This window comes from Mytilus edulis, chromosome 11 (genome assembly GCF_963676685.1).
Source record: "Mytilus edulis chromosome 11, xbMytEdul2.2, whole genome shotgun sequence".
NCBI lineage: Eukaryota > Metazoa > Mollusca > Bivalvia > Mytilida > Mytilidae > Mytilus > Mytilus edulis.
In genome coordinates, this window is record NC_092354.1 from 77,540,194 (window position 1) to 77,567,422 (window position 27,229).

The following is a 27,229-nucleotide window of genomic DNA, read 5'->3' on the forward strand; positions in this document are numbered from 1 at the left end:
TACATAAACTAAGAACTTTAATATAAAAGTAATAAACAACATACAGTCGATTGTAAAATTGGAAAGGAGAAACATATTTTATTAATCCTTGAGCAAAAATATATATAGAAAAACTGAACACAATATAACTGTTGTAAAAGACATCTGTATCAGCTGAGCGGACGATGTTATTGGAGAAAACTGGACAACTCGACTGGTTCGTTTGCCATCTGCAGATCTGTTAAAAAAACAATGAGGTTAATTTACTTAATAGGTTAATACACTACAATATATGGTAGTAAGGCATTCACCCCCCCTCCAAGTCAGTAATATCAAAACGTTGGATGTTTCAAGGCTTTACACATTGATTACCCTAGATGCGGAACTGTTAGTTTCTTATGTTATATATTGCCTATTTGCGGACCATATATCTATGGTATGCAGATAGTAAAAAAATAACATAAGGACCTAAGAGCTACGGTTCCGCAGCTACGATTACACATGCTAAATTTAAAGATGGAGTACTTTTTCTCATAATGATGAACTGTTACTTATTTAACCACATTTCCTTTATATATGGACTATTTTCAAAAACAATCTAAGACACAAGCGATGATTGCACCTTTCTATTTGTCAACTTTCAATTTCTCAACATTTACAAACCGTGTGCCCATCGTTTGATGTTTTGTTTTAAAGTAATCCTTTTTAAAAAAAATTATGAAAGCCAAAACAAGTAAGTTGACTTTTATGAAATATATGTTGCACAAATGACGTCGGAAATGTTTCAATTTTCCATACCAAAATCCCGTCCTCTTTTCTATGAATGTTACTTACTTAAAAAGACTAATCCCTGGTTTTAAACTTACATTCAGAAAACGATCTACTTTCACTTCTGAAGCATCTGAAGCACATCTAGGTTTTTATGGAGTTGCTTTGTCTTTAAATCTTATGATATATTTTTTAGACTTGTGTCTGTCTGCTAGTTTTTCGTTTTGTGTCATGGTAGTGCCTGTTCGTTTTTTCTTCTCTAATAAAGAATAGCAATAACTGATACATATATAATATATATATGAATAATACCTACTTTGTTCTTAGGTACACAGGTGATCCAGTGTATGGTATCGTTCCACTCTTCCACGTCTGAGAGTCGGTGCTGTACTCTACACTCAGTCCTGGGAAAGCTGTGTTAGGTTTGATCTCGTCACCGTCAAGACTACAAACAAATTAGTGACCGAATTAGACTATTTACCGGATTTGTTATCACATAAGCAACACGACGGGTGCCGCATGTGGAGCAGGATCTGCTTACCCTTCCGGAGCACCTGAGATCACCCCTAGTTTTTTGGTGGGGTTCGTGTTGTTTATTCTTTAGTTTTCTATGTTGTGTCGTGTGTGCTGTTGTTTGTTTGTCTTTTTCATTTTTAGCCATGGCGTTGTCAGTTTGTTTTAGATTTATGAGTTTGACTGTCCCTTTGGTATCTTTCGTCCCTCTTTTAGATTACATGATATTTTATTTCTGTATTACACTACTAACGGTTATGCACTCTTGTCTGTCAGTCAATTTTGTTTATTCAAACATTTTGTAAACTGACCTTTTACATGTTGACCTTTTTATGAATGTTTTGTTCTACTAGAGAACCATGTTATGTACACATAATGAAGTATATCCATACTTTTTTCTTCAACAAAAACATATAAATGGATAACAAATGATTCGTTACTTTATTCTTTTGAGTAAGCTACATGCCTGATTCATGGGAAAGGATTTGTTACTTTATTCTATTTTGTAAGCTACATATATTTCATCTGGGGAAGGTATTCTTTACTTTTTTACTTTATTCTATTCAGTAGCTATATGCCTTCCTCTTATGAAAGGGGTGATAAGTTTTCATCTATTTAGTAAGCTAAATAAATGCCTTCCCTGTTGGAAAGGAGTTCTTTACGTTATTCTTTAGAGCAAGTTGGGATTCTTTACTTTATGCTATTGAGTAAGCATTTACCTGTTTCTTTAGGAAAGGCTTTCTTTACTTTAATATAGTGAGTAAGGTACTAATGGGGATCATCTTATAATGTGTATTCTATTATTTGAGTAAGCTGCATGTGTACATACCTCTCTCTTGGGGATGGATTTTTTATTTAATTATTGTATATGAAAGCTCCCAAAGAACATTGAGAATGGAAACTTTCCATTATTCTATTATACATATTTTCCTCATGCATAGGAGTTTTGACTTTGTTGTATTATGTGTGATGGGGCTACATATCTTTCACCGGGGTATTATTTACTATTTTCTATACTTATTTTGAGAGAGATATACTTTCTTCCTAGGAGGAATAAACAAGTGTGTATGATTAAGCAAAATACATTTCCCCTGGAGGAGAGATTCTGTAATTTATTCCCATGGTCTTCTATAATAATTGAGAAGGATATATACCTTCTTCCTTTGAAGGCTATACATATGTGTATGAATAAGCTACATACCTTCCCCCTGGAGGTGGAACTCTATAATTTATTCCCATGCTATCCAATCGGTTCAACTCCTTCGTGCCTAATGTTGATGCAAAACTATCCCAATCATTGTTCATCTCCATGGTTCGTTTTGTTTTGGCAGCAACATTCTCCCAGGATGCTTTGTGCCAGGCACGTTCTGCCAAGGCCAGTAATCTGGGAAATATCATATAATAAAAGTTGTCCTCACTTAATACCGTCTCCGACCAAAGATGACCTTGCATTCCTAATAATAAAAGATAATTTTAATTAAAGCTATTAACAGATATTTAAAAAAAAAATGAATACATTTATTTTGGCTAAAATGGATCCTAAAAATGTACGGACATAAAGTCATCTGTTGCTAAGACACACGTTTCTGATATGCAAGATTTATCGTGTGTTGAGCGATTAAAAAACGTAATGATGTTTTACTATCAAGTAGAACTTTACAAGTAGTAAAACAAATTTTAAAACAAAAATTGATGGTAATGATTCTGATTTTTTTTTATATTGATCATTTGTACGTTTTGTATTTTAAATTGATTAACGAAAGACAAATATTTCATAACATTTTAACAATGTAAAAGAGATACACACCTGCGATGTTTTCTGGTTTTTGTAAAGCAGGACATTTCTTGTCATTTGCACCGCAAACTTCAGATTTACTGAGTGGAACACCCATTCGAGTTACATCTATGTTTTCATATAATTTATCAGGAAGGAATCTAAATGATTTGTACGAGTCCGTAAATCTAGGGGCCCAATACAATCCCCTCTCCTCTGGATCAGGCTCGTAGGGATGATCAAAGTACAGGTGAGTTGCATGTGACATTATCACCTACAAAATACAAAAATGTTGTCGTTGTTATACCCATGTTAGAAATAAAAAAAATTTAAGAGGGTCTAAATGCATATTCGCATTCATAAAATAACTGGGTAAGGTTTAAAGAATAGAGAATAATTGGCAAAATATGCAGAATAACGCGTCAACAATATTTTCGCAGACGTTAGGGACAAAAAAAATATATATATAATATATTAGAGAATAATAAGTTGGTGTCATTTAAGTGAAAGGTTTAACGCTATAAAACCAGGTTCAATCCACCATTTTCTACATTTAAAAATGCCTGTACCTAGCCAGGAATATGACAGTTGTTGCCCAATCGTTTGATGTGTTTTATCCACAGGCACTTGTCTCTGAAAAAAAATTTCCTATATACCTTATTATATAATAAGGTATATAGGGAAAAAAAATTCTGAGACAAGTGCCTGTGGTTTTATCCTTTGATTTTGCTATATGCTAATAGGGACTTTTCTGTTTTGAATTTTCCTCGGAGTTCAGTATTTTTGTGATTTTACTTTTTAAAGAACAGAAAATTTTGAGCAACAAGAATGTGTCCCTATTACACGGATGCCACATCCGCACTATCATTTTCTATGTTCAGTAGACCATGAAAATGGGGGGGGGGGGGGGGGGGAATCTCTAATTTGGCATTAAAATTAATAGGATCATAAAAAATCTCGATTACAGAAAAATGGTTCAAAAATATATGCAAAGAGAAAGACAATTTAGTGTGAATATAAACCAAAGTGGTTCAATTCTTCGAGATTTTCACTCGGGTAAAGAACTGTATCAATATGGAAAAAGGAGGGAAACAAGATATACCTGCACAACAGTACCCTTATATCAAATTTAGGCAGTCTGGATCATAGTTTCTCAATAAGTTTCTAATAATTATATGCACGAAGAATTAAGAACAATTATATGTAATAAATCATGTCAGTACCGAATCACTTAAACTTCTTGTGTTCTACAGAGTTTTAGAAATTTTATAATATCTTTCTGATTTACATTTGATGCAATGTTTCAATGAGCTATTATGGCTTTTGACGGAACATCGGACAGCGCTTTCGAAGAAGACATTTATAGTACTTATAATGGATATAGGAAGATGTGGAATGGATGCCAATGAGACAACTCTCCATCTAACTCACAATTTATAAATGTAAACCATTATATGGTACTATACGGTCTTAAACACGGAGCCTAGGCTCACACCAGTCAGCAAGCTATAAAGGGCCTCAAACATTACTAGTGTAAAACCATCCGACTGGGAAAACGAACGGTCTAATCTAAATAAAAAACGACGAAAACCTGCAAACGGTAAACACTTATGAACCACATAAACAAACATCAGATTCCTGACTAAGGATAAGTATACGTTACCTTGTAACCAGCGTTGGCATAGTTATACGCACGTCTGGCTTCTCCCCATTCCCAAACATTATCCCAGGCATTACTGTAGATGTGTTGGTTCTGATACATGCTTATATCAAACGGCATACCATCTCCCGCGTTGAACCCATCCTCCCAACCAGCCATGTTAAGTCCATGAGTAAAAGTAATATTAGCTACGCGTTTAGTGAAATAGTTCTTTAATTCGTTTCTGATTGATGCAGCGTCTCCGGAAAAATTCAAATTAAGTTGGTCGCATTTTGTTGAATTTACCCATGCAGTTTTTGCAACCTCGTCGCCTCCGAAATGATATATGTTCAACGGATGGCCAGCATCAGTATGCATGGCTTTTAACTCAGAAACTACTTTTTCAATAAAAACGTATGTTGATTCAATGCAAGGATTAACTGCATTGTCTTTAAAATATTGTACAGATAAGAATTTAGACTCATTATCTGGATCTATCAATCTGTACTTCTCCGCTTCCATGTTATTTGTATTGCTGAAGTTCCGGTAGCGTGCCTCCATAGCGATGATAGCTGCGCGTGCATGCCCTGGTGTGTCTATTTCTGGAATTACTTCAATATGGCGTTTTTTAGCATAGCTTAAAATATCTTTGTATTCTTGAATGGAGTAAAAACCTGAACCGGATGTAGTAGTATCAGGACCAGAGCCTAATTGTGGTATCAAGCAAACATCTTCAGTGTTACTATGACATCGTTTAGAGCCAACCTGAAAAGACAGAGTAGATAGTAAGGGTATTGAAAGATATGATCTTAGGTACTCGTTGAGTGACTGAGAGTAAAGCGTAGACATGCTCAGTTCTTTAGAAAAAGTGATATTAGCTATTGAGGACTGATATAAGGGAAATGACTCACAAATTCTGAAAAAAAAAAACATCATTATTCCATCATTTGTTTTTAAGTTTTATTTTATTTTCTACTTTCGTCACACATGTCACAGTTGTATATAAAAAGATGTGGTATGATTACCAATGAAACAACTCTCCACAACAGACCGATATGATACAGAAATTAACAACTATAGGTCACCGTACGGCCTTCAACAATGAACAAAGCCCATACCGCAAAGTCAGCTATAAAAGTCCACGAAATCACAATTTAAAACAATTCAAACGAGAAAAATAACGGCATATTTTATATTTATTCATTTCTCTGTACAACCTCACATATTTTAGTTTTCAATTTCTTTTTATCTTGTCAAACAATACACTGATTTATTTCATTTTAGTTGCATAACTTTTATTTGTCCAACTTATAACAAGAGTGTCATTGAATCTGCGTAGTTATATCAGACATAATAAATAATTTCATTTTCACAAATAAGTCGGTTAAGTATGATATGGAGGTAGTATTATCAAATTCACATAATTCAAACAGTAGTGCACCTGAAAACCTGATCTGTAATGTTTGCTATAATATATACTGAGAAGACGAAATGTTGCTTAATAAGGGGATAATTTAGTCATTTGGCGAGAAGGAGAAATTGTTTCATTCTCAATAAAGTCTGTCCTTGAAAAGCATGGAGTCAAAATAAATATAAGTGACCAAACTTTATTATAATACCAACCTTATATTAACTTAAAATCAAACCAGAGAACACATATAAGCCACAATGCGCTTAAAACTTACAATTCAATGTGACTTTAAAAATTTTAAATCTCGCAGATTCAAATTTAACTAAAACGACATCCAGTTACCATACGTTATAAGCACCAAACTAATATGACAAAATAAAACAAAGGGTCAAAATGTGTAAGAAACCCACACCAAAATTCAAAGGCAAATTCAATTAAATATACATGTTTACCCAAAGGTCACTATATTAAAGACACAAACAGGACACAATAAGCGTCAAACGCCCCATTGAAATAAAATGACACCTAGCTGTCATCAAACGCTTAAAACTTGAAATCTTGCCATCAGTCAAGTATCAATACAATGAAACATATAAAATAGTTCAATTATTGGTTATGTATCTATACTATTAAACGAGAAGATCTCATTTTGTGTGTCGCTTCTCTTCCTTCCACAATAAATCAATCACCATGCCTCTTTGTCCTATAGGTAACATGCATAGTCGCATTTGTCATCCATTCTTATGATTATTCAGATTGAGTTCTTTTGGGAGACAAGAGTGCACACACTGAAATGTCTCGCCTTCTTTACTAATCATTGATATTATGTTGATACTCCTAAATATAAAGCTTTATTACGACTGTCAGATAAACTTAACATGAACCATGAAAATGAGGTCAAGGTCAGTTGAACCATATGCCAGACAGACATGTACAGCTAACAATGCTTCCATACAATATAGTTGACCTATTGCTTATAGTTTAAGAAAATAGACCAAGACACAAAAACTTAACACTGAGCAATGAACTGTGAAAACCAGGTCAAGGTCAAATAAAACCTGCACGACTGACATATAGATCTTAAAATATTTCAATACACCAAATATAGTTGACCTATGACATCAAGTATTAGATAAAAAGACCAAAACTCAAAAACTTAACTTTGACCACTGAACCATAAAAATGAGGTCAAGGTCAGATGACATCTGCCCGCTAGACATGTACACCTTACAATCATTCCATACAACAAATATAGCAAACCTATTGCATAAAGTATGAGAAAAACAGACCAAAACACAAAAACTTAACTATAACCACTGAACCATGAAAATGAGGTCAAGGTCAGATGACACCTGCCAGTTGGACATGTACACCTTACAGTCCTTCCATACACCGAATATACTAGACCTATTGCTTATAGTATCTGAGATATGGACTTGACCACCAAAACTTAACCTTGTTCACTGATCCATGAAATGAGGTCGAGGTCAAGTGAAAACTATCTGACGGGCATGAGGACCTTGCAAGGTACGCGCATACTAAATATAGTTATCCTATTACTTACAGTAAGAGAGAATTTAACATTATAAAAAATCTGAACTTTTTTTTCAAGTGGTCACTGAACCATGAAAATGAGGTCAATGACAATGGACATGTGAGTGACGGAAACTTCGTAACATGAGGCATCTATATACAAAATATGAAGCATCCAGGTCTTCCACCTTCTAAAATATATAGCTTTTAAGAAGTGAGCTAACACCGCCGCCGTAGCCGCCGCCGGATCACTATCCCTATGTCGAGCTTTCTGCAACAAAAGTTGCAGGCTCGACAAAAAACGACAAAAAGGAGTCCGGATATGATTCCGTCATAAGACTGAATTTTAGTCATAGATAAGACTTCCGGTTTGAAACATGCACAAATACAACCAATCGTATGATAGATAACAAAAATGAAAAATAGATAAGTCAATCAGAGCGTTCTCCATATCGTGGTGTTTAGATCACAAGAACCACAACTATTATAGGTATAATAGTTGTTATTTTTGCGATCTAAACACCATGATATGGAGAGCGCTCTACGATTGGTTGTACTTGTGTCACATATTTTACTTATTCTAATATAAATGCAACTGGTATGACCCCTTAAATAGTAAACATTTAAAAAAAAACAGTAGACAGAATACAGAGAGTCTCTTTATATTAAAGTAGTAAAATCGTAGTTTACATGTAGATAAACGCGAAAAATAATTGTCCTCTCTAAGGAGGTATAATATTCTGTCTACTGTTTTTTTTTTAAATGTTTACTATTTAAGGGGTCATACCAGTTGCATTTATATCAAAATAAGTAAAATATGTGACACAAGTACAACCAATCGTAGAGCGCTCTCCATATCATGGTGTTTAGATCGCAAAAATAACAACTATTATACCTCCTTAGAGAAGACAAATATTTTTCGCGTTTATCTACATGTAAACTACGATTATACTACTTTAATATACAGACTGAGACTCTCTGTATTCTGTCAGGGAATTTCTATGTTAGTATAGAAAGTCCCTGATGCTGTTTACTGTTTTCTTTGAAATGTTTACTATTTAAGGGGTCATACCACTTGCATATATATTAAAATAAGTAAAACATGCTCAACTTCATCTAAAACTACCTCGTCCAAAAACTTTTACCTGAAGTGGGACAGACGGACGAGACGGACGGACGGACGATCGAACAAACAAACGCACGGATGCACAGACTAGAAAACATAATGCCCATAATTGGGGCATAAAAATTATTTGTTAAAAGGGAAAATAGTGATTTGGCAAAAATGAAAGTAAGGTAGAGATTAGAGGGAGGCAGGACCTTTTTTGTGGCGTCGGGATCGGGTGTTTTTAAGCTCGGGATTTGGGGATTGATCCTTACGGGATCCGGGAATATATTTTTCGATTTCGGGATATGAATTTCTTTAAATTCTGCATCTCGGGATTTCATGGTTTTAAGCCCGGGATTTCGGGATCAGGACCCCTCCGATCGACAACCCCTCAAATTAGCCTTAGTCGGTATTAGTCATTTATACATGATTCAAATCCTACCATTGGCATGTTAATAAGGCTATAAAAAAAAAAGCACTGATAGATTGTCATAGAAGCATATTTTTTAGACTAATAATGGTCTATATATAAGCAGTTACATTTATTTCATGTTTGACACGGTGCAAATTTTTAATTTGATTTGACTTTTACCAAAAGAAGCATTGTAGCAAAGAAGAAGAATAATTGTGGTTGTAGGCCAGAAACACGAATATAATTGAATTCAACAGAAAGGAAACAAATATCGGACTTTGGAAAAAGGGAGATACCTTTATGTTATTCTCCATACATAATATCTTTTACAAAAAAACAGTTCACAAGCTGTATATGCCCGCGCGATTTCGCGGGTGTGTTCTAGTATACATTTAACATTGGAAATGGTTCTATATTTGACTAACCTGAGTTAATTCTGGTAAACCATTAATTTCAATTCTCCAGCCTTCGTCGTCGGCCAGGTGGAGATGTAATTTGTTCAGTTTATACATTGCCATTGAGTCCATCAGTTTTTCGAGAACGTTCTTTGAAACAAAATTTCTTGCAACATCAATAAACATCCCTCTGAATTCAAATCGAGGCTCATCTCGGATCTCAACCTGTGGTATACTGAGGCCATGTGACAAAAGACTAAGTAGAGATTGGACACCATATAACACACCAGCATTTGTCTTTCCATATATGGTAACAGTTTTTGCTGATGGATTCACAGTTAAACTATATCCCTCCGCAGAAAGTATGGTGCTGTTTATAGACAAATATATATTGACTCCATTAGCCGAAGCTGTGGCACTGCTATCAAAGTTATATTTATCTGCAAAGTGATTTTGTAAAACATTATTTAGATATTATGAAAGAAAATTATATCATTGTTATTCTAAATAATATTAACATACGTACGCCTTTGTTACGTTTTAATTACTGAAGATTTACAGAAACCACTTTTCAAGACAAATTGTCATTCGGAAAACATAACACAAAGACTTATATATGAATGTAGATACTTAACATTTCCATACGATTATCATGTTGAAGCATTGAAACATATTGTATCAGAGCATAATATGTTTTTTTTTCTTTTCATAAAACAATATTTCATTGCAAAATACCCCATACCTTACAGTGCATATTAATGGAAAACATTTTAATTCAATTTAGTAAACTAAAAACTTTTAAAAAATAACTGATTTTATGACATCCCCTTTCCCTCCCCCGCTGAAGTTAAATGGTTGCTCCCTTACCTGTAAGAAATGCTGCTTCATTGTCAAGTCCACTGTGAACTATTGTCACCTTTCCAGTTATATTGAGCAGTTTAGATGTGTCAAGGTTAGTTATTTCTTTTGGAGTCGGTATGACCATTTTTATCTGGACATCAGTTTTTGTTGTTTTATAACGTTGATAACGTGACATTGGAGAATAAGGGTCATATTTATCTTCTTTCTTTCGCTTCCATTGTTTTGCGCTGGTAAACTCCCCAACAAATCCTTCCTTAGTACTATCGATAACACGTGCATTTAGTCCGTCTGCTGAGATGTACCAGTTTGGTGGAATGTCTGTTTTAGACACAGCCCAATTAGCGGCATAAAATGTTATTTCTCTCGTTCCATTTTGAGGTAACTCTTTGAATCCGGTTGTAGGTGTCATTGAGTAGAGACAGCCGTTTTCGTGCATTACTTTGAGATTGACATTCGGAAGCGTATATCCTTCGGGCTTAGTATACAGACCATCTTTCGAAAGGATATGCTTAGATTCTACAATGAAAAAACTAAAAAAATATATTTTCCAGTTGACACCTGTCAGAGACTTTGGTGCCTTATTGTTGAACGTCACTTTAAAGAGATGTCGACTTCCATCATCAAGGTTCTCCACCATGTCAACTTTAATGTCCAAACCGGAAGCGATCTGGTCTAAATCGGATTGAGTTGCTATCTGTGAATTTACATAACCTGCAATAGAAAAAACGTTCCAATATCATGTTGGGGAGCAATTTGATAAAAAAAAAAAAAAAAAAAAAAAAAAAAAAAATCAGACTCAAACTCAGAAGCGATTTGATAATAATCGGGTTGTGTTACTACTAGTATATATTTGTGAATTTACATAACCTACAATAGAAAAAAAAACTTCTTATTTCATGTTAGGGTGCAATTCGTTTTAAAATCAAACTAAAACTCAGGAGCGATTTGAAGTAAGTCATGTTGCGTCACTATCTGTCAATTTAACATAACCATTCATGAGTTCAGTTTTCTTTTCTAACAAATAATCAGATATATAGTTATATGGTACAAAGGGTATTACAAATGTAAAGTAATCGTCAAATACACAGCTACATTATAACCAACGGAGATTTAGAGTATTTCTCATTCAATACAATCATGATAATCTTATTATGAACAGACGGTTTGAAGTCTAAAAAAACTTTAGATAAAGCAATTATTGCACATAGAAAGAAAATGACAAATAAAAATTAACACATTGGAATCCAATAACTCAAAAGATTATTGGAAATTACTTAACAGTAGAAAAAAGAGAGACCAACCTGACATCCCTATCAACAAATTATTCGATTTTTTCAAAAATCTGAACGCCGCCCCAGAAATTGAAGAAAATACAGATTTTCCAACTCTAAACCCGAATGATGTCGATAGGCTTAATGGAAATTTAAACAGAAGAATTTCTAAAGACGAAATTCTTAACGGCTTCAGAAACCTGAAAAATAATAAAGCATTTGGGGATGATCGTATAATTTTATTAAAGTGTCTCGTATTGATCTTACAAACGAATATATCAAGTCTACAGCTAGTTTGTTCATTGAATTATACGAAAATTATTTAACGTTATATTTCTCACTGGTATTATACCTGACAGTTGGCTAATTGGTTACATTAAGCCTGTTTATAAAAATAAAGGTAGCAAGTTGGACCCCAAAAATTGAAGACCAATTACCATTTTGAGTTAATTTGTATGGGGACACTTTTTACCGCAAGTTTATGCGAGCGACTAATATAAAAAAGAAGATGTGGTATGATTGCTAATGAGAACACTATCCACAAAAGACCAAAATGACACAGACATTAACAACTATAGGTCACCGTACGGCCTTCAACAATGAGCAAAGCCTATACCGCATAGTCAGCTATAAAAGTCCCCGATAAGACAATGTAAAACAATTCAAATGAGAAATCTAACGGCCTTATTTATGTAAAAAAAAATGAACGAAAAACAAATATGTAACACATAAACAAACTACAACCACTGAATTACAGGCTCCTGACTTGGGACAGGCACATATATAAATTATGTGGCAGGGTTAAACATGTTAGCGGGATCCCAACTCGCCCCCTAACCTGGGACAGTGGTTTAACAGTTCAACATAAGAACGAACTATAAAAATTCAGTTGAAAAAAGCTTAACTCATCAGATGGACAAAAATAAATCTTTTCCCTAAAAAAATCATTTTTTAAACGAAAACCAATGTGGTTTTAGAAAGGGTTATTCAAAAACCGATAATTATTTGTGATTCATACATTGTTTGAAATTAAAAAAGAAAAAAAAAACTGTTTTGTGCATTCGTCGATTTCGAAAAGGCTTTTGACAAGATATAGCGAGATGTACTGTGGTACCAAATGCTTTTAAATAATATGAATGGATGCATGTATAATGTAATTGTAAAAATGTATCAAGGTACAAAGTCATGTATTTCATATAACAATGCCTTAACTGATTTCTTCCCATGTAGTAACGGGGTTAGACAAGGCGAACATTTATCGCCTTTTATTTTTTTTAATTTTTGAATGATCTTGATTCTTTTTTGCAAAACTGTAACCTCGAGGGTCTAAAATCAGTGTCAAAAAAGATTGAGGAAAAACTTGACATTTTTTTTAAAACTTTTTATCATTCTGTACGCTGATGATACTGTTTTGAGGGCCGAATCAGAAACTGAACTCCAAAAACGTTTAGATTGTTTCCAAGATTACACAGATGTACTGTATGGAAGCTAAAAGTTAATGTTGATAAAACAAAGGTCGTGTTTTTTTCAAGGAGACGACCATCATGTAATTTTTAATTTTTATTTAATTGCAAAAAACTGGATATTGTTGATGAATTTAACTACTTAGGAATAGTTCTAACAAGAACAGGCAATTTTAATAAAACAAAACAGTTTAATGTAGAAAAAGCTACCAAGGCTCTTTACGAAGTGTTAAGACTAGGTCGTCTACATAATCTTTCTATATGTAGTCAGCTGGATTTATTTGATAAAATGGTAAAGCCAATACTACTGTACGGTTGTGAAGTATGGGGTATTGGCAATAACGACATGATTGAAAGGGTACATCTAAAATTCTGTAAATTGTTATTAAGTCTGAAAACATCGACACCCTCTTATATGATTTATGGGGAGCTTGGGAGATATCCTATAGACCTGGACATAAAAACTAGATTGATTTCATTTTGGGGAAATTTAACTCGGGTAAAGAGACCAAACTATCATATATTTTATATAAATTGTGCTATCACATGTCTAATAATGACAATGTGAATTTTTCATGGTTAAACAGAATAAAGACTATTCTGAATGAATGTGGTATCCCAAAATGGGAAACGCAATCTTTTATAAATTGCAAGCGGTGTGTTTCATTCATCCAGCTTAGACTTAAAGGTCACCATGTACAAGTCGTGCATTCTTTACTTGAAAACTCGCCAAATGCACTAAATTACAAACTTTTTAAAGATTTTTTTGAAAAAGAAGGTTATTTTGAAATTCTTGGGAACAAACTGTCTATTGATTTGTGTAGATTTAGGACCACAAATCACAAGCTCCCTATTGAACAGGGTAGATGGAACAATATAGTTAGAAAAAATAGAATTTGTCTTCTATGTAACTAAAATGATATTGGTGATGAATTGCATTATATATTAGAATGTAAATACTTTAAAGAAAACAGGAAACAATGTCTGTCACGTTATTATTTAAAAAATGCAATTATTGTCAAATACAAACAGATTATGTCTCCAAAAAACAAATCAGACTTGATTAAACTATGTAAATTCATAAATATTATTAACACAGGTGTATATGCTCCTGGCTAACATGGACTTCATACATGTATATTGTCTTAGCAACTATTTTTGTTTGTTCGGTCTTGTTGTAAATATTGTACACAATTGTCTTTTCTTTCCCTATGTATATGGTTTATTGAGAATAAAGATATATATAAGTCTTTCTGATATAAATGAACAAACGGATATTTTAAGATACCGTCAATGTCAATTTAAGACTAATGAACACACGGCGGGCAACTTATTAACAAACACAGATTTGGAGTAAATGTAAATGACAAAAATAACTTGATATGAAAAATCGAAGAATTGGAGTATTCACCAATGAAACAACAATTCTATGAACAAAAGAAGATCTGGAAAAATCGTCAACGACGCGGCTATCTTATGAACAAACACAGATTTGGAGAACACGTCAATGACACGGATATCTTATGAACAAACACAGATTTGAATAACTTGTCAATGACACGGCTATCTTATGAACACACACAGATTTGGAGGACTCGTCATTGACGCGGTTACCTTCTGAACAAACACAGATTTGGAGAACTTGTCAATGATAATTATGGCTATCTTATGTACAAACAAAAGATTTGGAGAGCTCGTCAATGACACGGCTATCTCACGAACATACTTTAAGATTTTGGATTACTCGTCATTCACGCAGAAATCATATGAATACATAGAGATTTGGAGTAATCGTCAATGCCACATTTATCTTATGAACTAACGGGGATTAAGATTATTACTACTGACAGCTATCTTATGTTCACACAGATCATATGCAACTATTCCAGTCATAATTAGGTTCGATAACTCTGTATGTGACTGGTTTAATAATGGTTATGTAAAATGTACTGGTTACCCAAGTAATAATTTCAAAAAATATATATATAGATATTGCATCTTTGTTTCAACCCATCCGTGGTTTCCTTTCCTTGATATAAAATATTATCATAAAATGATTTCATAAACAATCGTATAATACTAATATATATATTAAGTCGTGTCAAAATTTACATCGTGATTAGGTCAGGTTGCCATGTTTGTTTTGTTTGATCACGTTGATGACTTAATTAATATCTCCACAATCTTGCTTTATCCTTAATTATCATACGAGTTACAATAACGTGTCATATTTAATTGCAATACAAACAGTTAAATCTTATTGAATTATTTGCATGTGTAAACTAAGTGTCGAACATCCTCTACGTTTGAAATTATTTGGTCGCCATTTTGTTATATGTAACTTCGAAATTTTATCAAAACAAATAGCATGTATCCACTTTCACAGAGGGAAATAGTGTTTAAATATATGCTGCATTAAGGTAAGACAATTATTGAAAAGACATGCATCTAACAATTTTACGATTTTCATCGTACAAATCTTCAAAAATATATATGTCCATGTTGCCCCACGCTATCAATGTTCTAAACTGCATGGTCGGTGCATGTAAATCTTTATTTTTAGTGTGAGAGACTGTTTCTAATAAATATATTGAAGAACATGTGAAAAAAGAAATTTCTTAAGTACAAAAAGACACACTTTGATAAATATTTGAAATATTACTTTTTGATTTATAACTAAATGAATACCGGCATGTCGTGTCGTTATGAACCTTCAACAGTGTCCGCCATTTTGAAAATATTGCTGAAGACTGCCAAAATATGAACTTTTCAAACAAATTTCGAAGCAAAAAGTTTAATACCTGAACTGATATGGTTTGCCATTTACTTTAAATAAATATGTTGTCGATCTTTTTAGAGGTTGGAAGGATATAAGTAACAATAAATTAATTGAGAAAATTGATTTTACAAAAAGGTCCCATTGCAATTTTGTCGAGTTTTAACGAAGATGTCAACGGAGGCTGTGTGAATTACATACTGAGGCTAAAGAGAATGGGAATCCACTAATTATTGCACTCACTGATGCTAAAAGTGCTTTCGATGTAGTTTGGCATGATGGTCTTCTTCGTGAAATGAATAAAGCTGGACTTTGTGGTGACAATTGGCTTCTCTTTAAGGACTGGTATAATGGGCTGAACTCTAATATTAAATGGCAAGGACAAACGTCAAGAACATTCCTGGAATCTCAAGGTGTCCGACAGGGTGGTGTCTGGTCCCCAACCGCTTATAAGATTTTCATAAACTCTCTTCTCACTACACTCGAAACCTATCGTTTAGGTTCTCATATTGGCTCAATCTACGTAGGAGTTCCGACAGTCGCAGATGATGTCACCTTAGTTTCAAACTGTCCATACGAAATACAGTCTATGTTAGATTTACAAACTTTTCATGCTAATAAATTTCGTTATCTTATTAGTAGTCAAAAATCATGTGTATTAAACTATAGATGTGCTGACTCTTTCGACTGGTCTATTAACGGTGAAATTTTGGATACTCCGGAAAACGCAGTTCATCTCGGTATTAAACGTGATAAACTTTCCCGTTTAGGCACTAAAGAAGTTGTCCCTGGTCGCATTCAACTAGCCAGACAGACTGTCTACTCACTGATGGGTGCTGGACTTTATGGACTAAATGGAGTCAACCCTAAGGTTTCACTTCATCTTATCCGCTGCTACGTGATTCCCAGGCTTTTATATGGACTTGAGGTCATACTGCTTTCAAAAACAGACATTAGTAATATTACAATATATTTTGTGAAACTTTTAAAACGTATTCAACATTTACCGGACCGTACAGCAAATGCTGCAGTTCTACTATTAATTGGACAAATTCCTATTGAAGCAGAAATCCACAAAAGAATCCTTGGTATTTTTAGAAACATTATTGATAATGATAACTCTGTCGAACGTGACTTAGCATTCCGTCAACTTGCAATGAAAACCGAGTCATCAAACAGCTGGTTTCGTAAAGTAGTTACAATTACAGAATTATATGATCTGCCGTCACCTCATGATCTACTTGTCAACCCTCCTTCAAAGTCAAAATGGAAAAAACTGGTTAACTCCTTAGTAAACTACTACTGGATAACTAAACTAAAATCTGAAGCGTCAGAAAAATCATCTTTAAACCTTTTAAACTATACTGATGCTGAATTTGGAAGCATTCATTCTATTTGGAATACTTGTGGATCTGAACCTTACTCTACCTTACGTGCCTGTATCAAATCTAAGTTAGCATGTAACACTTATACTCTACAATGTGATAAGTCTAAATTTAGTAAACGACAAATTAGTGCAATCTGTCCGCTATGTGGAATTGAGGATGAGAATCGGTTACATTTTATCTTGAGATGCAGTAGTTTAGATAATGTGAGAAACAGTTTTATACAGAGTCTAAAAACTTTTATTAAAGATGTTGTAACTACTAAACTTTATGATGAACTATTTAGTTCCGAAATCAACACTTTACAGTTAATTATCGACTGCAGTGTATTTCATTTTCTGTCCAGAGGCGATGTTTTTAAAGTGGAATGTATTACTAGAGGACTATGTTTTAAGTTACATCAGGTACGATCGAATTTATTGAGGTAGTACTAATAAATCAATATCAAACAGCTTAATGAATAAGTGTGCAAATGTGACAATTGATAATTTGAAATGGAGCAACGAACTTTTTAGAGTCCAATGACTTGCGCTCCAGTTTCGGTCATGTATATATTCATGGGATGTATTCATTCTCGTGTGTAAATAGAGGTGGTGGTTAATGTGTATAAACAATCAATACTAGTGCATTGGATTAACTGATAATATATATACGTATGATATTCACACTGAAAAGTGGGTCGTCTGATATAGGCGGAACAGTACAGACTAAAGTAAAGTAAGGCTATGTCACCTCAATTTTTAAACTTATTTCGAAGCACGAAATCATATTTCTGAACTGAAACTTAAAACATATTTAATTGTAAAAATTTATAAACTGTAAAACGCGGGGTTGGAAGGAAAAATATACTTTATAACAAAAAAGTTATGACCGTTTTATCTATGTACCCCGTTCACTTTCATTGATAATCTATCGGCCATTAATGATATACAACAGAAGTGTAAAAGTCACGTGATGACGGAGATAGCTGGATATGTATAAACAGTAATCATAAGTGACACAGCGAGCTTACATGTATGAACAAAGTTAACGTAGATTTTGGAGTAAACGCTTATGACACAACGATTTTATGAAGAAACATAGATTGAAGTAATCGTCAATGACATTTCGATCATATGAACCAATACAGATTGTAAGTATTCATCAATGACACAACAATCTGAGGAATAAATTGAGATTTGGAATACATGTAATTGTCAACTTTTGATCTAACGGAGATTTCGAGATTATAACTGACATAGAGATCATGAAATTGGGAGTAATTATTACTGACACACCGATATCTTATGAACATTATTAAACGAAAATAGTGCTTTATACGGTAACAGCAATGGATATACCTTGGAGCACTTGAGATCATCTCCGGGTTTTAGTGGGGCTTCGTGTTCCTCGGTCTTTAATTTTCTACGTGTTTTTTAAACTTATGTCTTTTTGTTTGGTCGTTTTGTAAACATATCAGAATTTCGAGATCTCCTAACTTGCTATACGAAGAAACCTTGAATATTTACTACATCTTGCCTGACGAATTTGAAATGATAGCTTGTTACTTGTCATCTCGAAAACAAACTTTTTCAATAAGCCAATTAAAAAAAGATGATGTACAAAAAAAAGAAATATGACCGAACATATCGATCAACGGTTAATTAGAGTAATTCTTCCAACTTTCTCCTAAATGTACATGTACGTGCTAGCTCGGAAGGCGTGTGGTCATGGCTTCGTTTACAGGCTCGGTAAAATTAATGCCACCAAAATCTACCAGTTCACGTGGGCATGGTGGTAGGAGTTGAAGTAGAGGCAGAGGGAGCAACGTAACGAATCCTGATCAAGCAGAGATGTCGGACCGACCAATCCAACCTAAATTACAACATATTGCTGGTCCATAAAGCTCAATGACGATATTTTAGTGAACGATAGCAGAGATGGCATAGATGTATCAATATATATAGGAAGATGTGGTATGAGTGCCAATGAGACAACTCTCCATCCAAGTAATAATTTATAAAAGTAAACCATTATAGACCAAGGTACGGCCTTCAACACGGAGCCTTGGCTCACATCAATCAGCACGTTATAAAGGACCCAAAATATTACTAGTGTTAAACCATTTATACTGGAAAACCAACGGTCTAATCTATATAAAAACGAAAAGCATGGTTGAGCCGTTAGAGCAAATGAATAATTACATTAAAAAAAAAAATCTAGGAAGCTTTTTTTATATATTTTATGTGAAATGACAATGAGAATGATGGTCGTAGTGTGAACGTAGTCAGGTCGTAAGAAGAGCGTGACGAGGACGGCAAGGGCGTGCTAGAATCGTACTATGGTCGTGAACAGCTTGGTATAGTCGTAGTGGAAGCGTAGTTGGGTCGCAGTGAGAACGTGATGGTCGTAGTGAGGTCGTGATAACGTCGCTGTGCGATCGTAGCGCAGTCTCTCCGAATAGAATCACGCTTTCGCTACGCTCTCGCTACGATTGTACAGCGACCGTAACGATCTTACTACGATCTCAGTGCGCTCTCACTACGCTTCTACTACGACCTGATTTCTCCACGACCGCACCACGATTGTTTTGAACATGTTCAAAGTTGGCCACGCTCTTCACGATCTTGAAGACCTCACCACGACCGTGATACGACCTTACTGCGATCTACACGATCGCACTACGATCATCAAAATTTGCATTTTTTTCACAGATCGTAGTGCGATCGTGGCCTAGTGGGACTAGAGTATTAAAGTATGACAATATAATCAGATCGGAGAACCACAAAATAGCCCCTTTTATTTATAACAGATTTATTAGGTTTTTTTTCAAAACATCATACACATTTCCGATTTAAGTTATACTAGAACACACCCGCGAAATCGCGGGCATATACAGCTTGTGAACGGTTGTAGGATGATTTTTTGTAAAAGATATTATGTATGGAAAATTTCATAAAAGGTATTATGAAAAGCTCTCTCCCTTTTTCCCTCTCCCTTTTTACAAAGTCCGATACTAGTATTTGTTTCTTTTCTGTTAAATTCAATTCGTGTGTCTGGCCTCAGAACACAATTATTCTTCTCCTTTGCTACAATGCTTCTTTTGGTAAAAGTCAAATCAATTTAAAAATTTGCACAATTTCAAACATGAAATAAATGTAACTGCTTATATATAGACCATTATTAGTCTAATAAAATAAGCTTCTAGGACAATTCTATCAGTGCTTTTTCTTTTGAGAGCCTTATTTACTTGCCAATGGTAGGATATCAATCATGTATAACTGACTTAGACCGACGAAGACTTATTTGAGGGGTGATCGGAGGAGTCCTGATCCCGAAATCCCAAAATCGAAAAATATATTCCCGGATCCCGTAAGGATCAACCCCCCAAATCCCGAGCTTAAAAACACCGCTCCCGACGCCTCGAAAAAGGTCCTGCCTGCCTCTAATCTCTACCTTACCTTCATTTTTGCCAAATCACTATTTTCCCTTTCAACAATATTTTTTTGCCCCATTTATGGGCATTATGTTTTCTAATCTGTGCATCCGTGCGTTCGTTCGTTCGTCCGTCCGTCCGTCCGTCCGTCCGTCTGTCCCGCTTCCGGTTAAAGTTTTTGGTCGAGGTAGTTTTAGATGAAGTTGAGCATGTTTTACTTATTTTGATATATATGCAAGTGGTATGACCCCTTAAATAGTAAACATTCAAAGAAAGCAGTAGAGAGAATACAGAGAGTCTCAATATATTAAAGTAGTATAATCGTAGTGTACATGTAGATAAACGCGAAAAATAATTGTCCTCTTTAAGGAGGTATAATAGTTGTGACTCTTGCGATCTAAACACCATGATATGGAGAACGCTCTGAATGGCTTATTTATTTTTCATTTTTGTTATCCATCATACGATTGGTTGTACTTGTGTCACATGTTTTACTTTTTTTTAAATATATGCAGCTGGTATGACCCCTTAAATAGTAAACATTCAAAGAAAACAGTAGAAAGAATACAGCGAGTCTCTATATATTCAAGTAGTATAATCGTAGTTTACATGTAGATAGACGCGAAAAATTATTGTTCTCTATAAGGAGGTATAATAGTTGTGGTTCTTGCGATCTAAACACCATGATATGGAGAACGCTCTGATTGGCTTATCTATTTTTCATTTTTGTTATCTATCATACCATTGGTTATATTGGTGCATGTTTCAACCCGGAAGTCTTATCTTTGACTAAAAGTATGTCCGATGACGGAATCATATGCGGACTCCTTTTTTGTCGTTTTTCTCCCAAAATAACTCAATCTGAATAATCATAAGAATGGATGACAAATGCGACTATGCATGTTACCTATAGGACACAGAGGCATGATGATTGATTTACTGTGGAAGGAAGAGAAGCGACACACAAAATGAGGTTTTCTCGTTTAATAGTATAGAAGAAGATACGGACACTGATCTATAATACAAGTAATGCATTATGGGTAGAAATGACTGAACTATAATACAAGTAATGAATTATGGGTAGAAATGACTGATCTATAATACAAGTAATGAGTTATGGGTAGAAATGACTGATCTATAATACAAGTAATGAATTATGAGTAGAAATGATAGGAATACAAACATGTTCAGGGTAAATAGTTTGATTTTTTTAAATATATGAATGCGAAATACAACTTTTGACGGTTATGAGTACGCATGTATATAATAATTATATACATATTTAACCATAAAAAAAAATTAATAATAATAACATTCGCTTAAACATTATTCACAAAAAAAATGTCTTCATATCAATAACAGTGACACTTTTTATTCACTATAGACATAGTTGTTAATTTAAAACAAGATTCAAGATTTGTAACTTTGACATATTATTAATTGTAGTAATATTTCATTAATTGCTTGTATATTGGTAAAACATATCTTAGTTTAAGATTAGGTTCAGTCATACTTTTCATAAACTTGACTTAAGTACACAAAATCTAGGGATAAACGTCTTTCGTATATAAAAGGAAACAGATAAAAATAAAAGATAGGAAATATTTCGGTTAAATCAACAGGACTATTTGTGACGGAAGTATGGGAGGACTAGGATTGTTTGATTGGAGAATGATGCGTAATACCTTAATATCTAAAGCATGTACACTAATGTGTAAAAGTTTGACGTAGATACTGGTCAGTCTGGTGTCGTCGTTTGATAAGGAGACACAACCATTTAATGTAATTCAAATTAATAAAGTTCACGTCTGCCGACAACAGATAGTTAGAAAATTGTATAAGTAAAAGAAAGAGAAAAAAAAAGGTAAAATGATTATCACATTAATAAGAATTAGGTTAAAACACTATGTTGGTTCCTGCTATCCCATTTTATCAGACTTCTTATGACTGCTGACGCTGTATATAAGTTCAACTGTACACGAGTGTCCCTATATAATCCCGGTAAACTTTTCTTTCACAAATTGTGACTTGGATGAATTATTACAGTTGTCTCATTGGCACTCATACCTAATCTTCTTACATCTAGTAACCCAACATTTCAAATTCTGAGTCAGAAAAAGGATCTTTGAATACTTTTTTAATGGTACTAAGATTTAAGTATAAACTATCGTATACATATTTTTTGGATAGTGAAATGTATAAAATGTAATATAATTTGTAACATAACGCATTACTTTGGTAAGGTAATAGTCCAAAATACATAAATTATTGTAATATAACATGCTGGTTTTTCCTAAGTAATTGTAATGTGAAGCATTACATAGCAATGCAATTTGCCCAATAACTGCCTAATGTGTGTTTGTATGGTGATATGTGATGGATTCCACCCCAAATCAAACAGTGGATTGAATAAAATGAATGACGATAGAGTATTAAAACAACAAGTGTATGTGTTGGGTTACGCATGCAGAAGAGTTAATGAATCGGCATTTAGAGATAGAAATAAGTTCCAAAAAAAATATACTTTCGCAACATAAATGAAACATTAATTGTAGAACTCCAAATAAGTTTTAATTTTTCATAGCAATCGACAGTTTAAACGCGGACCGTGAAGAGGACTTCAAAATAAACTGTTACAAAAAAATATATCCACATTATCGCTTGCTCGACATGGAAGTAGGAAACATGTAACATGAGACTTTATTTGCAAAAGTGTATGCACGTTTACCTGTTACAAATGTATGTGTACAATATGTATAGCTAGCTGTGGTTGCAATATTAAAAATGTTATCGCGTGTTCTAAAGTAAAATGTTACGGTCGTATTAGCACATACTGATACACTGATAAGATCTGTCTCAGATCTGATGGATGCAGTTTAAATACATGAACATTATATTAGTAGTAGCACTTACAGATACATGTATAGGGTGCATTGTATGTCTCCGGTATATATGTACAGTGAAACACAAAAATAAAATTCTTAAATATAAATCCAAGGCGAGTTGATATTCCAAACAGTATTTGGAATTGATTCATCTTAAAAAAAATGTTTCATTGGTTCAAGAAGACGAACAAGAACAACGAACCATAATAGTTGTTAATTTCTGTGTCATTTCGTCCGGTGCTTTGCTTTTGCGCCAATTGGCATTTCATTTGCTCCAAAAATACTTTCATTTGCGCAACAAACCATATTTTTATTTGCGCCAAAAAATAAAATCTTTCATTTGCGCCAATATTACAAGTAAATGCATGCAGGTAATTGTATCAAAAATAGTTTTAAAAAGGACTTTTAATAGAGACTCCATATTTCGTCTATTGTGGAGTGTTATCTCATTATCAATTAACCACATCTTCTCATTTCTATATAAAATATGATTTGAAAAAAAATAATGAAACAGTTGAACGTGAACATAATTATGTAGCTTGAATATCTACACGATCAATCACAAGCGATAACATGGGTTGTTAAGATCAATGTTACATGTACAGGTTAAACCAGATAGAAACCCAAAGATAAATATACACGATAATATAGCACTTACAATCCTTTTATGAATATTGTTAAAAAGACAATTGTCCACTTAAGGGAAAACGGTAGTATTTAATTTTCCCTGCATTAGGTTGGCCTTTTTTTGTACCCAAGGCAGGTGAAGGAAGTCAAATTAGGAGCGCTGTGATTGGATGTAAGGGTACAATTTATTTTTTATTTATCTATGAATAACTGCAGTGTGTATATTTACAATATAAATTTTAAAACCTATTGAAATATTTTCTAGAGAATTATTCGAAAAGACTTGCAAAATTTCATAAATTTGGTGCAAAATGACGGTGGGCATGGATAACATAAACAAGCTCCGTTGGAAGTTGGTCATGATACTATTTGGCTTTAATTTTTAAAACAGAGTAATAAAGTACTAACACAACATATAACTGTTTTATCCAGGTTTTTATCTTAAAAAGTGGTAAATTTAGAAAATGTTAACATTGTCGCCTATGGCAGAATAAATAGTACCGTTTTCCCTATACTGAAGATAGCAAGGGAAATCAAAGTCACTCATACTTCAATTCTTTTATACTATTTTGAAGCTTTTGATTAGTACATTTGATTTTTATCACAAAGAATAGAAATTTTTTTACTGAGAACAATACTGTGTTGAGAAAAGTGCTGAGTCATCATGATAGGTCAAATTGATTGGTAATGATATAAAACTTTATTCTAGGATGTCAATATTAACTATATTGTGTAAAATGCACCATATTATAGTTCTTTTGTATTTGATTTCACCTTTCGCAATGATTTTTTCAATTGGAAACACCAGAATTCAAGTCGCGACAAATATTTTTTACTGAAATGTTTGCCTTTTTTGCTGCGTTATTCCCTAAATGTATAACTTGGGTATTTCTGTAAACATAATCTATTAAAATGGGAAATTGTCTGGTTTAGTTTGTACAGTTTATGGAATTAGGCAATATTTGGTCACATTGGAAGCATTTTCAGTGTTAGAATTGTTCATCTAAGAAAAAAAGAGGCCCACTTGAGGCTAAATTTACATAGAATTTATACTCTCCTGTGTAAAGAATTGTTCACATTCTTGATAATGCATGCATCAAATATTTCAAAAGTGCTTCATTTTGTAGTTTCTTTCTTTTATTATATCAGACATAAATAATTTTTCATTTCCTACTGTTTGAAAGGACTTTTGTTGGAAATTAATACTCCCAAGGGACATAATTCAGCTTTTTCATTGATTAATGCAGGCAACAAAGGCAACTTTACAGCTGAGTAGTTTGCATATTTAATGTTTAAAGTGTCTAATATCTTTGTTTTCATCATCTCAAGACAGAATAATAGATTTTATAACAAGCTCTAAAATTTTTAACCACAATATGGCATATACTAAAGCATGGAATGGAGATTAGTATGAAAAATCTTGAATTTGTGCATTTCTTGTAAATGTTTGATAAAATGAATACAAATTGAATGGAACTGTCCATTTTATCTGTTTAAATGGAACTATTTATCATTCTTTTTAAATAAGATAAGATATGATTGGATACAGGTTGTTTATTAAGGCTTTTCTGAAAGAAGTAGAGAATGAGGTAAACCAGCATGTAGGGGTGGGGACATAAAATGATCTATGTTTCTTTAAGTACTTGGGACATACAAGTATTTATTATAGCCAAGGTTTTCACAATAGCCCAGTATTGCATTAATAATGTCATAAGAATTCTTTATATCTTTATGTCACAGTATAGGGAAAACGGTAGTATTTAATTTTCCCTGCATTAGGTTGGCCTTTTTTTGTACCCAAGGCAGGTGAAGGAAGTCAAATTAGGAGCGCTGTGATTGGATGTAAGGGTACAATTTATTTTTTATTTATCTATGAATAACTGCAGTGTGTATATTTACAATATAAATTTTAAAACCTATTGAAATATTTTCTAGAGAATTATTCGAAAAGACTTGCAAAATTTCATAAATTTGGTGCAAAATGACGGTGGGCATGGATAACATAAACAAGCTCCGTTGGAAGTTGGTCATGATACTATTTGGCTTTAATTTTTAAAACAGAGTAATAAAGTACTAACACAACATATAACTGTTTTATCCAGGTTTTTATCTTAAAAAGTGGTAAATTTAGAAAATGTTAACATTGTCGCCTATGGCAGAATAAATAGTACCGTTTTCCCTTAAGTGCATATGCAGTGGACATTAAGCAATCATAGTCAACCGTAGGGCCTTCAACAATGTGAAAAACCCATATCGTACAGTCAGCTATAAAAGACATTATAAAAATATGAAACAATTCAAATAAGAAAGTAACGGCCTAATTCATAACAAAACAATTTAAAATATGACAGACATGAACCAACGACAACCACTGGACTACAGACTCCTAGCTGACATGGGACAGGCACATACAGAATGTGGAGTTTGAACACATTTGAGAGCGCTAACCCTCCCTTTGAATTGGGACTATTATTTTATAGTTCAACATAAGAAAAAGGCTATAAAAATATGTCAAATCATGTCAATAACTACAATAACAATAGTAACATGTAACAATATAATTTTGATTTTGTGCAAATGAATTGTGTCCCGAGGGCTTCGTACGACATGGATGTGTCCGGTTTACATATTTTGTTTTAAATATAGAACAATAATTATAACACTTTATATAAAACCTACATTTATATACACATATAACATACCTGCCACCATAAACACACACACATGTACCATCATTTGTATAACTTCCATTTTTAAGTCCGTACACACAATGAATTAGTATGCTTTTAAAATTTAAGTTTCAACGTAATGTTAAAAGCCACAGATGAGTTAATACGTCATGTGCATTCATTCCCACATTACAAAAATAAGTAATAAATCTTAAGTGGTTGTGGCTATTTTACGCAAACAACGTGTAAACATTGATAACAATATAAGAGTCTAGAATTACTTGTCAACAAAATTTAATGAACTTTTACGCATGTCAACCGTTTGATAAAATAACAGGTAAGTGT

At 33.5% G+C, this 27,229-nt stretch overlaps 1 protein-coding gene across 1 annotated transcript; it reads right to left on the bottom strand.

Moving 5' to 3' along the window:
* LOC139496337 (beta-hexosaminidase-like) lies at window positions 1-27,229 on the bottom strand. Its single transcript, XM_071284853.1, has 8 exons — window positions 26,918-27,229; window positions 10,400-11,104; window positions 9,563-9,972; window positions 4,698-5,438; window positions 3,068-3,308; window positions 2,462-2,714; window positions 1,064-1,192; window positions 1-217 (listed from the first exon to the last, which is right to left on the bottom strand). Exons 1-8 carry the CDS (start codon window positions 26,964-26,966, stop codon window positions 82-84), a joined length of 2,664 nt encoding a protein of 887 aa, XP_071140954.1. The 5' UTR covers window positions 26,967-27,229; the 3' UTR covers window positions 1-81.